The 14,981-nt window shown below is 40.5% G+C and overlaps 1 protein-coding gene across 1 annotated transcript in view; it reads left to right on the top strand.

Moving 5' to 3' along the window:
• Nucleotides 1-61: 61 nt before the first annotated feature.
• LOC118412685 (RUN and FYVE domain-containing protein 2-like) overlaps nt 62-14,981 on the top strand; it is a gene marked incomplete in the record, with an annotated part of 26,911 nt that continues 11,991 nt past the window's right edge. The window contains 8 exon segments of the mRNA XM_035815697.1: nt 62-380; nt 9,108-9,299; nt 11,187-11,304; nt 11,869-11,970; nt 12,272-12,395; nt 12,727-12,803; nt 14,255-14,338; nt 14,800-14,971. Of these exon segments, the coding sequence (XP_035671590.1) occupies nt 200-380; nt 9,108-9,299; nt 11,187-11,304; nt 11,869-11,970; nt 12,272-12,395; nt 12,727-12,803; nt 14,255-14,338; nt 14,800-14,971 (1,050 nt within the window).

Raw genomic sequence — 14,981 nt, 5'->3', positions numbered from 1 at the left:
ACGATCTATGAATCGCTTTGCATTAAAATAATCGACTTTTGATTCGATTCTATGCAAAGCCATCAATATTATTGTCACGCATTTTAACAAGTTAATCTTAACTCGCCTGATTAAATCAAGTAATTGTATAACTCACGTTAACCTAGTAACTTCGATAACCAGGGGAAAGGTCATGGGTCATGTGACAAAATAGACCAAGATGGCGGCAGAATCGTCCCAAACGCAGGAGATGACAGCTGTAGGAGGCTCTGGAGGACCTAGCGAGACAGAAGGGAGTAAGAAGAGGATAGCATCCGATGCACGGGGATCTTGGGGAGTCGGTGAAGGAGGCTGGCCCATGCCGGTGCTGTTTGGGAAGAGAGAAGCGCCGAGAAAGACCGGTGAGTTGGAGGCGTGGCATGGCATGCCTGGTGGTACGATATGATATGGTTTGGATCGTTGTTTTTTTGTGGCGTTATATAACGGTGTGTTCTTGCAGCTTTCCGCTGCAGCATTTTTGATATCGTAAGGAGGAAGCGCAGACAGTTTCGTAATCAGAAGAGTTCGCTGGAGGTCTACCTTGCCGTTGCTTACGGTAATTAGTTGACGTGCACAATTTTTGATCTTTAAAAACTTGTACGTTTCCTGTTTGCATCATGACCTAGTTTACATCTTTCAACCTCCTTGATCAGATAGGGCATTGAAGGCCAGTATGGAAGTTGATTTAAGGGGGCACACACCAGTTTATTTGGGGGTTCAAATGGAGGCGGCACACCCTCAAGTCTAGCGACCATCTCTTCCAGGGAATTATCCTGAAGGAAAATAACTGTATATGGGGTGAGAGGATATAGCTTCAGCTACAAGAACAACTGAGTTTCGATCCTTCAACTTCTCTAATTTTGAAAAATTATAGGGAAAAAACATTATTTTCATGTCAAAAATGATGCACAAAATCGGACATATTCGCATTGGATAAAACAGATGAAGAAGATTTTTCCGGCAAGCACGACTGATACTGCCAGAAAGAGGAAAATCTAAAGAGTAATCCAGCCAATTATAAAGAAAATTCTAGTACTACAGTTTTTTTAATCATCCACGGCGCGCGGCATTGCAACTTTGCTTGACACAGCACTTCAGAGGTAAATCTAGGTCACCGGCCTCTTTACATTCAGGCGTAGGGATATCGCGGAAGCAACGCGCGGACCAAAACACAATTTGCACCAAAAACACAGCATTTCCTACGCTTTTCAGCCATGTAACCGTTTAATGTCATTTCGCAGGAAATAATGAGAAATGTCAACTCAAACATGGGCCCTCGGAAGCCTTTCGTCACTTTTTGGTCGCGGACTACCACGGACCCCGGTCGCGGAAGAACTGGGGTGTGCACCGATAATAGATTACAGCTCTGAGTGCTTAACTGATGCATGTAAACACGTTTTTTTTGGGGGGGGGGGGGTGGTTATATGCTGTTTGTTGATCCTGTTGGGGACGGGGGCCACATGTATCTGGACATGTATGGTCGAGCCAAGGACTGTTTACCATCTAGGTAGTATCTAGTTTTGCAATGATGAAATATCATTTGTTTGCTACTGTTTGCTAGAGATATTAGTGCCTGCCTACAGTGAGTACCTGGCTACCTGCCAGTGCTTAAGCCAGGGACTGGCCTCTTGCTCCTCTCCGTCAGCTCCTCACAATTGTCGATCCTGATGTATGGCGCAGAAGCCTGGACCCTGACAGCCACTAAAGAATGGCTCCTGGACGCCTTTGACCAACTTGCCACAAGTCTTAAGACTAATCCAATCAGCCCGATAAGTCGTGTTAATAGCCCTCCCCAAGGGCAGAACCTCTGGGTTATGTAACACACACAATTGCTTCACACAAAGCCCCTTCACACACCGCTCCTTCAAACACAGCTCCTTCACATACAGCCCATGCACATACAGTTCCTTCACACATAGCTTCTTCATTGAGCACAAACAACCGCTACTGCTAAAACAGCTTTTGTCCCAATGGGCTTTCGTAGGTCCAAGTAGCCTGACGTGATAGCCAGCCCAGGTAGACAGCCCAGCCTTTTCCGTAAACCCAGTTGCATGGTCCTTTGCACTTGTTTCCACAGACTTGAGACTCAGTCCAGTGTCTTTTTTAATTTAGGCCGGTTGGACTTGAAGTTCCATATAGGTAATAATTTTTGATCTGTGGCCTCAAGAGTATATGTTCCTGCCGGTCCTATAGTTGACTATGATTCAATTATAATAGATATCATATTTATGTAGTACATGTACTGTGTCTAATAAGTATATTGAGGCTATAGCACTTTAAGTACAAAATATTTTATGTACAATCCTGAGTTATTAAGGTCTTTGCTGACAGTTAAGTTATAATGTCAGTATCATAGATTAGTAGATGCCATTTTAGTGACATTATAGCCTTAGTAATTAATATGTTCATCTAGTTTTGCAACTTTTTATGATGTCACTGGCTTTTTATTCTGGCAACCTCAGTACCCAAACAATGCAACTATATTATAGAAATTGCTAAACTTTCCTTTCAACACTGAAATTAAAATAGGGACTTAACGTAAATTTAGGGTAAGTCCCTATATCAATTTCAGTATTGGAAAGAAAATTTAGCAATTACTATAATGTATTCTACCAACACAGATGAACTTTTATGCTAATGCAACTATATACAAGTATATACTATATAGTGCTCATCTTGTCAGTGTTGCCTACAGATAGAGGTCTCTGAATACTCATACCCAATGACAGGAACAAGTGACAGAGTGCTAGTAGATGACCGTATTTGGACAAAAGATGTGTAGTCCCAGTGTAATTGTTGTGATAGTGGGCCTGGGGCAAGGCCAAATTCAATTAACTGTCATGTTTACATGGTGTAACAGCTGGTAAGGTATAAATGGTCCAGTGTAATCATATTAACAACAGTCTGGGCCAGCAGTCAGATCAATTGTAGGCCCCTCCTAAATTTCAATATAATATTTTTGTGTTAAGGGCCAGACTGGGTGCTGTTGGTAGATGTGATGTGTTTTAGGTGTATTTCTTGTCATGGAAACAGGTAAGGCAATACTTAATTCATGATTTCAATTCATTGAGGTTAAAGACTGTCAAAAGTAGCAATCTACTGTGCACCACATTAGTTTTACAAGGAAAGAGAGAGTTCTATTTTACTATTTTTAGCTGTCCCTTTCAAATGAAAAATGAAGGATGTAGTAGCTAGATTTTCATATTTCAGGTAGTTGGCAAGCCTTGTGTGCTCATGACAAGCTTTGTATGCTCATGGCAAGCCTTATATACCACAAACTAAAATTGGCAGGGATATGACTACTAGTAGTGTTATGTGTTGTTTTAATACCTGCTTTGATATGTGTTGAGATGGATTATTGCCATACTTGGAGCATAAGAAATAGTTGATTTTCTCAACATGGCTGCATTTTGTATCTGCAAGTTATTTCTCCATTAGAGTTGTTCTTTGTGCATTTGAGTTTATTGCCATGATTGCTATATTTATCCGACCATCATGGCTGTAGTAGCTAGCTATACATAAATTTTGATATCATTTATGTTTATTGCCTACGATAAAAGCAATCCCAAAGATGCTGGTGGAGTTGCAGTGCTTCCTATTGGTGTAGAGATGAACTGCAGTGTGACCAGCACCAGAAATTTCATGCATTGCAGGTTTTTGTCACCAGGTGGCACCATTGTATTCAATGTTGCTTTATTCAATTCGATATCATATGTATACAACTGCAAGTGAACACTATCATGAAGTGAGCTCTTTTTTGACAATACTTATAATATGTAAATCATATAACAAAACCCGAACAAGCCCATTTTACATCATACTCTACTTCTGGCCTTAACCCGGTAATCAATGGAGATTTTGTCTAAAAAGGTTGCCTTAGCAGGAAGGAGGTTAAACAAGTTTATTACCACATCTTGGCTGTCAGCCAATCACGTAGCATCTGGCAGACAAGTGTGATGTCATACATTTCCCAGAATGCAGATGGGCTGTGACCTTTTGAGGTTCACCCTGTAGCTACTAGATCTTTTGTGGGGTTGGAGAGATTGATGCAAACTGATGTATGATATATTCGGTACAGTCAAACTGCATTAATGGCCACCTTTGCTTAGCGGCCGCCTGGCCATTGCGGCCACTTTTTGTCGGTCCGTTGAATTTTTGCCATTGACCTAAGAATTACAAAATAGTCTAGAGTCCATTCCAAGACACCATGCGGATGTTTGTTGCCATAGTTTAGAATTGATTTTAAAGTTTTGTAATTATATGTTTAGGACATTTGATACTTCAGAAATATTTTTAACACTGTTTCAACTTTATAAATATTTCCCTGGTCCTGTAAAACTTTGGAAATATTCATGGTGTGGAATTGGATAATTCTAATGGTTTCTAAATAATGATAGCAGCATTCTACCATTATTTACCATTTTCTACCATTTTCTACCATTTTTTGCAAATGGTTCGGTGGGCTGGGAATATAGCAATTCACACATCCTTGCAAAGTATGGTTGGGTGCCATGCAACAATGGCCCACCACAAAGGATCCACCAGTGCCCAGCAGTGAAGTCTAAAAATATACAGATGCAACAATAGGGCTTACTTTTATGGGGGCAATAAACTAATTTTACCATTTGGCCAGGTTTACCATTTTTTGTAAATATTTGTAAATGTGAAATAATCACAAAGAGGTTTCACAATTATTCTAAATAAAGATATTTTTGTACAGTTACTTTCAAAATGTTTATAAAATATTCAAAGAAATTCAAATAATTGAGTATTTTCTTAGTCAATTTTTTTGAAAATAATTCAATTATTGTGGCTCAGATATTCTTTTATTCAAAATAATTCAGACTAATTATAAATATCGCCTAAAAACCCTCACGGTATCTTGGAATGGACTCTATAGTGGCCACGTGGCCACGGCCACATGATTTCCGGTCCCATAGATACCAGAAACACTAATCTCCAAGCAGATCTTGCTGTGGCAAATGGGAAGGAGTTTAGCCGGCAGAGGAGTTATTGGCCACAGCGAAGATCTGCTGCATAACGCACCGGTCAAAGGCAGCGGGAGGAGCGATCTTTTCAGAAACGTGTTTCTGCTCCTCCTAGTATCCACTTACCTCCAACGTGCAAATTGGCTAAATTTGGCCGGGATTATCGTTTTACAACCCTTCCGAGCCAGTATCTGGGACAAACGCGGCGAGCCGCGCCAGTTCACAGCGGGGGCTTCCCCCCGAAACCGCTGGAGCAGACTGCATCACAGCGCACCAAGACAACGTATCGACATATGAAATTATCAGTTGTACACAAATAACAAGTTATTATCTAGTTGTTACTTGTATATATTTTGCAATAAAAGCTGCGCTAAACACTTCCTGTATCATTTTTTCATGTCTGCAACTTCAAATCTTTACCGATCATATACGCTTGGATTCGGTTCAAAGACCCACGCTCGTCACATTTGACGGACAGACATCGGCGTGTAAAAACGTAGACAGAACTTGAAATTTTGGAAAGGTATCCACATAATCAGCACGTGCATTTTCAGCAAAGCCGATTTGAATTATTTCTAACGGCGTCCGGTGCATTCTCAGGCAAACAAACGGGCGCCGTGGCTTCATGAAACGTTGGGGGAAATCGACGTCAGCGCCCCCCTCCCCACTGCACTTGCGTCCTGTCGCATCGTGCTGACGCGTTTTGCTGTTGTTTCCCTCCAGTACGTAGTAAGTTATTGACGCGTTATTGACACCAAAGAAGCAAAGAAATCCCCAGATGTCACAGAAAACACGATGAACTCTTACAGCCGACCCGTGACGGGATCCCTGGCCCCGCACGCCCGGGGCAATTCGCACCTTCTTCCTAACGCAGTTTAATTGCCTGATAATTGCCTTTGACCGGTGCGTTCTGCAGCAGATCTTCGCTGTGGCCAATAACTCCTCTAGCCTGAGTATCATCCGTATTCTACCGGGGCTCCTTACACTCGCTACCCCTAAAAAATTTTTAGGGAAGTGAGTGTAGGGAACCCCGGTAGAAATAGGATGGTACCCAGGCTATAACTCCTCTGCCGGCTAAACTCCTTCCCATTTGCCACAGCAAGATCTGCTGGAGATTAAGAAACACTGCCTTTTGCGACCATACAGTGACCATATGTTTCCCTGTGAAGGGTTTAAATTAAAATCGTACTTTATTACCAACATTGTGCATGGCAATATCAATCATTTTGGTAGATTTGAATTTGGCAGGGTCAGTAGAATTCGAGACGGTCGAGACAATGTTACTTGGTTGAGAAAGATCAGTGGGTACTGAAATCATGTGTAGCTTATTGGTCGGTCAATTGCTTAGCATTTTCTCTATAGTGGCCACCTGTCTATAGTGGCCACATTTCTCCAGTCCCTTGAGTGGCAGCTATAGACAGGTTTGACTGTCCCTGTAACATTGCAACCTGGTCTTTTTGTCCAACACAAATAACTTACAAATCCACATGTTTGGCACATGTTTATATGACTTTTATTAGACTTTTAATCTCAGTATATCTTGTTTCTTTATGTTTTACTCCTAAAATGAACCTTCTTTTTTCATATTCATATTCATAATCTTGATTTCTTGCCTTTCTTGCAGATATATTTCAGTAGGTTTCTGTCTTGTTATGACTTGTTGCATTTTGTTGTCATTATAGTAATCTTTTAATGTTGCTATAAACTGTAAGTTATGATTTGAAAGAATCTCTATCTGTAGGCTGAAAAATTAAATCACCATTTTCCCTGACCCAGATTCACTCCAATGCTGTCATCGCTTGACTGCCTTGCACATTTTACAATGTGGAATTCATGAATAATGAATTTATTGTCAACCTCATTACTAATAAAGTCATCTCCCATAAGATTTCCTTGGGGAGTCTGGGACGTTTAAGTATTCATGTGATCATTCAGAATTTTGCTATTTATTTAAGAGTTTCTACTGATTTTTGTGTGAAATCCTTTTATAGCTGTTGTTTGTCACTGTGCCAGCCTGCTTTGCTTGCTGAGCAAAAACTGCTGACCTCTTGGCCCATGGTTGCAATTGTTTTTGCCAATACTGTTAGATGTCCATGGGGAATATGCAGATATGCTTTTTTTTGTTTTCCTCTGAATAATGGCGCCATCATATAACCCTACAGACGGCCCACGTCCTGGGTCATGTGATCATCTCATTAGCTATTCTGACTGTCTACTACCCCGCCTCTACATCTGAATTATTCCAGTCTGCAAAATTTGCCTACTTTTTTTCTCAGAGAGGTGAAATCTTTAGCCCAGAGATGGTTCTAGAGCTGTTCATCGCTGTAGAGAATTTTATAGCATGTTAGGACCAGTGTCTTTTGAATATTAAGTGAGCTGGTGGTTAGGTTTCAAGATGGCAGAAGAGACGATTTACCTGTGTAATTTCCGCGTCTCGGTGGATGGAGAGTGGCTCTGCCTACGGGAGCTTGGTGACCTTAGTGTTACACCTCAGTTGGAATCACCTCAGGAAGGTTAATATTGGTTCATCTATTTTATCTCTCTGCTATCATTTTCATGGTCAGATTCTTTGTTCACATTCTGTGTAAGGAATTTCATTGTACAATGCCTGTATTGAACCGTATTATTTGCAAATGTGAAACGTACTGCAAGTAACCATAGCAGTAGGTATGATCTGAATATGATGATAACCAAGAAACAAAACCACAGGCATCAGGTGTATGATTGTATTCATGATGCTAAGTTCCATGGTCTGTATCTGAGTGTGGTGTAACCAGCCATGTTATTGACTCGACACGTTCCATTACGGAGACTGTTTTCCTGGTTAATTTTTTTCTTCTTAAATGTGAGCTAATTTCTTGCTAACATGCATACATGTGTGCTTCATTTCATGAACATGTAGGGGAAAACCAGCATTGCATGTATACCCCTGTAATGTAATTTCTGTACGTCAATCATCGACAGTTTCATTTCATTTTTTATGCGGAAGAACAATATGGTCTACAGTATGCATGAAAAAATACATGCATTTTGTCATGAGTTAGGGCAATTTCAACATGGTGATACAGTGCAATTACATATAAATTTATGCAGTTTTGAAATTCAACTACCTTACTTAGATGCATTGTGCTTCATCTTGCAAAAGATCATAGAATCATTTCAAAGATATCTACCACAGATAGTTACAGTTCTACAGATAGGTACCACTGTACTATTTCAATATGTGTAGAATATTTATGCTTGAAATGTAAGAAATTTTTGCCTGTTCTTGTATAAGAACAAAGTAGACATATGGATTTTTGATAATTCAACTTCTCATCATGAGGCATTTATAAGGTTGCCTGCTATAGTCTCTGTTACTGTTCTACATGTACAAGATGATACTTTTCTCCCCTTGGTCCACCCATCTCTATGCCCACATAATGTGCATGCCCTCAAAGTTGACACCACTGTTCTCTATGTTTAGGAATGGTTCTTGCTATTGGACACACTATCGGTAAGAACCTCACATGCACAGCCCATAGCTTCTTATTACAAGAAAGATTTTCCTGCAAAGTCTTGGTTAATGCCTGTTATTATAGAATGGCTTGAAATTACTTTGGTTATAGTCATCCACGTTTAATAAGGTTTACTCAATGCAGACACATGTATCTCATGCATTGTTGTTTATAGCTATCTATATGATGTATATATCCAGGTGGGGATTTCATGATTGTAATCAAAGCAAAAGGCATGTGATATTGTTATAATACATGTACTAGTACCGTTAGTAGCAGTGTGGAATTGAGGAGGTTTTAAAGGTTTTTAACAGCTAGATCATTCCCCTTGAGTAATTTAAACTTAAAGACCTGGGCAACAGAATTTTATAGCTGTACCTTTGTCACTTAACCTCGTAAGTTTCATGCATTTCTGTGTTATAAGGAAGCTGATTTGGGTTAGACATTGAATGCTATTGCCTTTACGTTGACATGTTGACATGTTTCTTCTGATTATAACAAGGACCTTTTTTATAAATGTGCTGCAATCTTGCTGTACCCTGAATTAGCTAGTTTTTTTTTTGTACATGTAAACAGACATGTCATCTGTTGTACCCTTTTGTAGTGCCTGAGGAAAATGACCCACCCAAGGACCCCACGGCCATAGAACGGGCCAACCTGCTGAACATGGTCAAACTCAGCATCAAGAGCCTGATCGAGTCATCCTACCAGGTTGGGCGCACGCTGGACAAAGACTTTGCACCTCTACAACAGTTCCTCATAGTCATGGAACACGTGCTCAAGCATGGACTCAAAGGTGAGGCTTACTGCTCGATAGCCTGGTAACTAGTGACTTAGGAGTTCATGTACAACATAACTTATCCTGGAATTCTCATGTACTTGAAGATATCAACATGTAACTCAAGACTTGCAATCATCAAGAGATCAGTAGGCTTTAATGCCCCATTTACTGTTAAACTCAATTTGTATCGATCACTGGTGATACCACATTTAGACTACTAGTACTGTTCTCAGGTATGGGCACCGCATACAAGATTGTATCTGCGCAAAGTAGAAGGTGTTCAAAGACGTGCTACCAAGTACATGTGTAATGATTACGAACTTAACTATAATGACAGATTAACCCATACCAACCTTCTACCATTGTGTTACAGACGAGAACTTTTTGATATCTTATTTCTTTTCAAATGTTTCCGTAACGTGTACTGTACCAACATTTCTCATGTCCTCAATGTATCCAGACCTACTAGATCACTTCGCTCTACAGACCAATTTCAACTTGTACCACGGCCATGTAAAACTGAATCATTCTCATTCTCTTACTGTAGTCGTATTGCCGTCATCTGGAACAATTTACCACTAGACATTCGCCAACATATGTACTCAAACCTCACTCTACAGTCCGTTAAAAAACTCTTGATTTCATATTATAGATCCCGATTAAGTGATACATTTACTGTTGATAACTTATGTACTTGGACGACCACTTGCCGTTGCTCATCTTGCATAGTGACATAGCTTAACCGTTTACCCTGTTTTCCTAATCATTTGACCTTATTACTCTCTCATTTTTTTAATGTATTTCTTTTAGTATTTGATGTCAGACATGTCTTTCATTTATTGTTTTTATCTCAACTTTGTATATTTTCTGGGGGAGTCGGCCTCGTAGAGGAACTAGATTCCTGTTGCCGGCTCCCCTCAGATTGTACGCAATCTGTGAAGTGGAATAAATAAATAAATAAATAAATAAAAACTAGGGCTGGGTACCGGTACAGCGTACCGATACAAAACCGGTTTTTCTTATTGGACCGGTCCAGAAAAACCGGACCTGAAAAAATTAGGTAGACCGGATGTTGGACCGATTAGAAAATTAACAGACTATTTATCAGGCATTCACACGTTTTAGCGCTTGCAGGTGGAAGAGAATAACAAGAGTGAACTAGAGTACAGAGTTTATAGTCATTCCTACCAAGTTTTATAGTCAATCGTACAGGTGCAGTTAGCGTTGTAGGATTCTAAACCGCCAGTGTGAGTCCAATTGTCCACCAAACAGATTCCTTTGTAGTGAAATGGACCATTGATATTAGTCATACAGAATCAGGTCCAGGTTCAGGTCCGGACCTGGACCTGATCCTCTGGACCTGAACCGGACCTGGACCTGAATTTTCTGTACCGGTACCCACCCCTACTGGTAACCATACTGTTTTGAGCATGGCGATGTCTTTGCAGGGCTGGGAGAAGTGTTACCCACCTGCCTTTCATAAGCGCATGCCAGGGATTTTTTACAGAATGACTTCAGTCATGACAGTGGCATGACTCAAAAGTCCAATCAGAAAGATACAGATGTAGGCTGTCAGATACTTAGCAGACTGGGCCCCTAACCCAAGCTGTGGAGTATGGTGACCAGGCTAACTGCTTAAGACTAAGAGTTCACTGGCCAGAGTTATGATCCAATCTAGATCTTCTCATATAGGGCATTGACGAAGAAATCCTTTGTTTTTTGGTGTAAGATTCTGTTTTAGTTAACCAGTAGAATTGCCTTTTGTTTAATTTCTTATGAGTTATGGTCATGACTAACTGGTGACCATTAGAACAGTAACATGCAGTCACTATGAAAAACATTGTGCCTTTTTATATGTAAATATGATATGACCAACAAACTCTGTACAACCCTGCTCTCCAGCTAAGAAGAGTATCCTCAGTACCAACAAACATGTGTGGGGTCCTCTGGAGGCTGTGGAGAAACTGGAACCTGAAGCTACTGAGATCAACAACAGTGTCCGAGAACTGCCTCAGATCAAGTAAGACGACTACAATGTAATAAGTGTTACTGGGTCACTGGGTCACTGGGTCTTTATACGGTGATGGTCACATAGACATACGGTAAAAACTACACAGGAAGACCACTCTGGAGACCAATAAAATCTGGAATATGTGAAGTGTTGGTAACTATAGACAGGATTCTTAATGCTTTTGCATGTAAAGAGAAAAAAAATTATTTTAGGATAGTAGTCACATTGGCAGGGCAGTTCATATTCAGATGTGTTCACTTGTACAGGTTTGAATATAGTTGATTCTATTAACTTAAAGATGTTTGCACTATTGTCCACCATCCTGGATGGATATGAAAGGAAGTTGCGTATTCAAATTGGATTTGTTTGTGTGCATACTTGAGCACAAACAAGGGTTAAGATGATTTACTCTTATAGGTTTAATCAACCAGCATGGCAGCTGTGACATCATTTGCATAGTGTAACATCACGTGGCCATGACTGAAGTTTGAAATTCAAAGTTGCATGAACAAGGGATACAGTCTCCAAAATCAACCCTTGGCACTAACACGTACACAATGTGCTTGACTGCAGGACGTATCCAGGAAAGGCCCGTGCCTGGCTACGACTGGCCATGATGCAGAAACGCCTGGCAGACTACGTCAAGACTCTGGTGGAGAAGAAGGATGTCATGGGGTAAGTCAGGCTCATTTCTTAATCAATCAACCGATCAACCGATCATTTGTAAGCACCAGTTGCTGATGCATGGCAACTATCTCCAGGATGTTCTATTTCGTGCAAAGGAAGTAGACATGTAATTAGATTTTGCCAAATAAACCAAGAGCTATTTAATTGTTTAAAGACATGTACAATTTGGAAAATCCTCCTCTATTATTATTATAAGTCTAAAAAGTGACCAGTGTTAATGTAGTTCATGTCATCTCTGTCCATGGTAACACAGAGTTTTACAAGTTGCTATAATAATTCCACTTCACAGGGAGTTCTATGAGCCGTTTGCCCTCCTGATGGAAGAGGAGGGGATGGTGCTAGCAGGACTGCTGGTGGGGCTGAACGTTATTGACTGTAACTTCTGTGTGAAGGAAGATGACTTCGACTCACAGGTACAACAGTCTTACATGTTGTATATCACTAACTCTGATAGGTACACTGAGTGGTCTGCAATGTTGAAGGGATGAGTAGATTATTTCCCTCTTTCATGGATAAATAAATGAGCACCGTCCATTTTTTCCAGTTTTATTGACAAATACGGAAATATAAGTTGAATCCATGGATGACTATGTATGGGTGTACAAAATCATGTACTTTTTACCCCCTCTGATAAATGACACTGTCTTTTTTCCTTGATTTTTTGTGTGGAAAGGATTGAGATGGAAGAACTCTATATTGATGAAGAAATGTTTATTCATTATTTGTATTTCCTTTCATCTACAGTTGGGTGTGATAGACTTCAGCATGTACCTGAAGGATCCTGGGAACTACACAGACAGGTCACCAGGAGAGGCCAGCCGGTAAGTCACCAGGACCTCCTGGGGTGGGCAACAAAATAAATCCATTCACATGAGCATGTCAAGGCAGCTGGTCGTAAACAAGACACATCTAGACATTATAATGCTAATGGCCCAAAAGAGGCCAAATGTATCTGCAGATGTACATTGATGTACACCTTTGAATGGCACATGTGCAGTTCTGTGAAAGGATTTATGCAGGCCATCTTTATGTACATTCTGCAGTACAGTATTTCATGTTTCCTGATAGGATTAAGATAGGGCTGGAGCAGATTTCTGACCCATGACATTGGCTTCAGTATCAAACTCTAAGATGGTGTCTTAAGGAAATCGACAAATTTCACGTGTTAAACTAAAGAAAATACTGCAAGTACAGAAATGTTTGCGGTGGATTTATGTTCGCGGTTTTCGCGTTGGCCATTTCACCACGAATTTAAAACTACCGCGAACATTTTTCCAGGGCATTAAGATACTACAGTGCAAGGTGCTACCGCGAAATTAAAACCACCGCGAAAAGTCCTTTTTCCCGCTACTGCGAAATTAAATCCCAGCGAACTTAAATGCATTTACAGTATATGTCTTAACTTGATTGGTTTCATGTTTTGAATAAGATCTATTCTGTGACTGTGAAGTCAGCACCAACATGTCACATTTCTGCGTGTTTGTATACACTAACAACCCAGTCAAATAATGTCCTTGCTTTTATGTACTTTACATGCTGCTAACTCATTACCCTGAATGGTAAGTTTACAATCATACATGTATTTATTTAAGGAGCAAAATTTTCCTTACTTATATTCTTCAACTTCTTGAGAATTATAGGTACCATCTAAGTCTGTGTGGTATCACTGTATGCTTAGATATGACTTGATAATACAGTTTTTGTCATACCTGTGACGCAAAAACGTTTGATACGGGTGTTTCGGACCGGGCCATAACTTCAGTATCGCACAGGTTCGAAAGGCGTATCACACGGGCTCCATTCGAATAAACTAACTGTTTCGAGCGGACCGAGTGCGGCGCCATCGAAAGTTCAAATACATGTACCTGATTCGGACGTTGGAACATTACTGTTGCAACACTTTTTGTTCAAGGGCACCAAATTTGTTAAACTTCTGACACATTTCGCATCAAAACAGGGGTTTTCCCAGGTGGGTATGATGGTCCCAGCCCGCCCATGGGTCGGGCTGGTACCTCGGGTGATACGGAATACACCGTGTTGTATTCTATATGTATCCTGCACCAGAGAACTACTCTGGGGACCAACAAAATCTGGTCTATGTGGACAGGTGGCTACTATAGACATGCCTTTGCCAATGGGAAAGATTATGTAAGGTACAGTGAAAAGACTGCACAGCAACACATTGATGGAATGTGTTTCTATTTCCATTTTTGTCATCAATATCACACGTTGTCATGAAGTTAAAAGCTGGAATATTTTTTTGTTCTGTTAGACGTTCCACTGACTCCAGCCAAGCCAACCTGACAGCAGTGCTGGACCAGAAGAACTATGTGGAGGAACTGAACAGACACCTGAAGTAAGGACAACTGATCCTCATTCCTTAGCTCATGGAGAAATGCTATATTCAGATATCCAATTATTTACAAGAAATCAACTCTTTGGCTTGTTTTTTTCACCTTATGAATGCAGTTACCCCTTGTTTCTCTGTAGAATGACATATACCTACTAGATAACACTGATCACTTGTTAGAAATCTTATCATATTCATTACTCCTTCAAGTAGCGACTTGTTGCTGAATGTGAAATTTCTCCCATCAAATGAAAGCAGTTCCCGATGAATTGATAGAGATGCCTTTTTAGAGAATTCAAAGTTATTTTAATTTCCATTGTCTTTCTATTTAAAGGGAGCAGTGATTTGTCCTTTAGGTCTGGGAAAAATGCTATGTTTCCTGTTACCCAACTGCAAACGTCTTTTGTCCCTAGCCTTTTTTGGGGGCATTCTACATGATGCTGCTTGTTTTTTCCTACCCATCTCAGTGCCACAGTGACCAACCTCCAGGCCAGGATTGAGAACCTGGAGAAGGATAACAGTAATCTGTCGGAGAAGCTGGCCATGGCGAACAACAGGGTGCTGCAGCTGCAGGAGGAGGGGGACAAGCTGCAGACTGAGAACACCAGGATCAAGGGAGATCTGGAGAAGAAACTGGTGGTATGAGGAT

The sequence above is a fragment of the Branchiostoma floridae genome, chromosome 3 (genome assembly GCF_000003815.2).
Source record: "Branchiostoma floridae strain S238N-H82 chromosome 3, Bfl_VNyyK, whole genome shotgun sequence".
In the NCBI taxonomy this organism is placed as follows: Eukaryota; Metazoa; Chordata; class Leptocardii; order Amphioxiformes; family Branchiostomatidae; genus Branchiostoma; species Branchiostoma floridae.
Note: the sequence above shows the minus strand (reverse complement) of the source record. Positions and strands in the feature narration are given on the sequence as shown.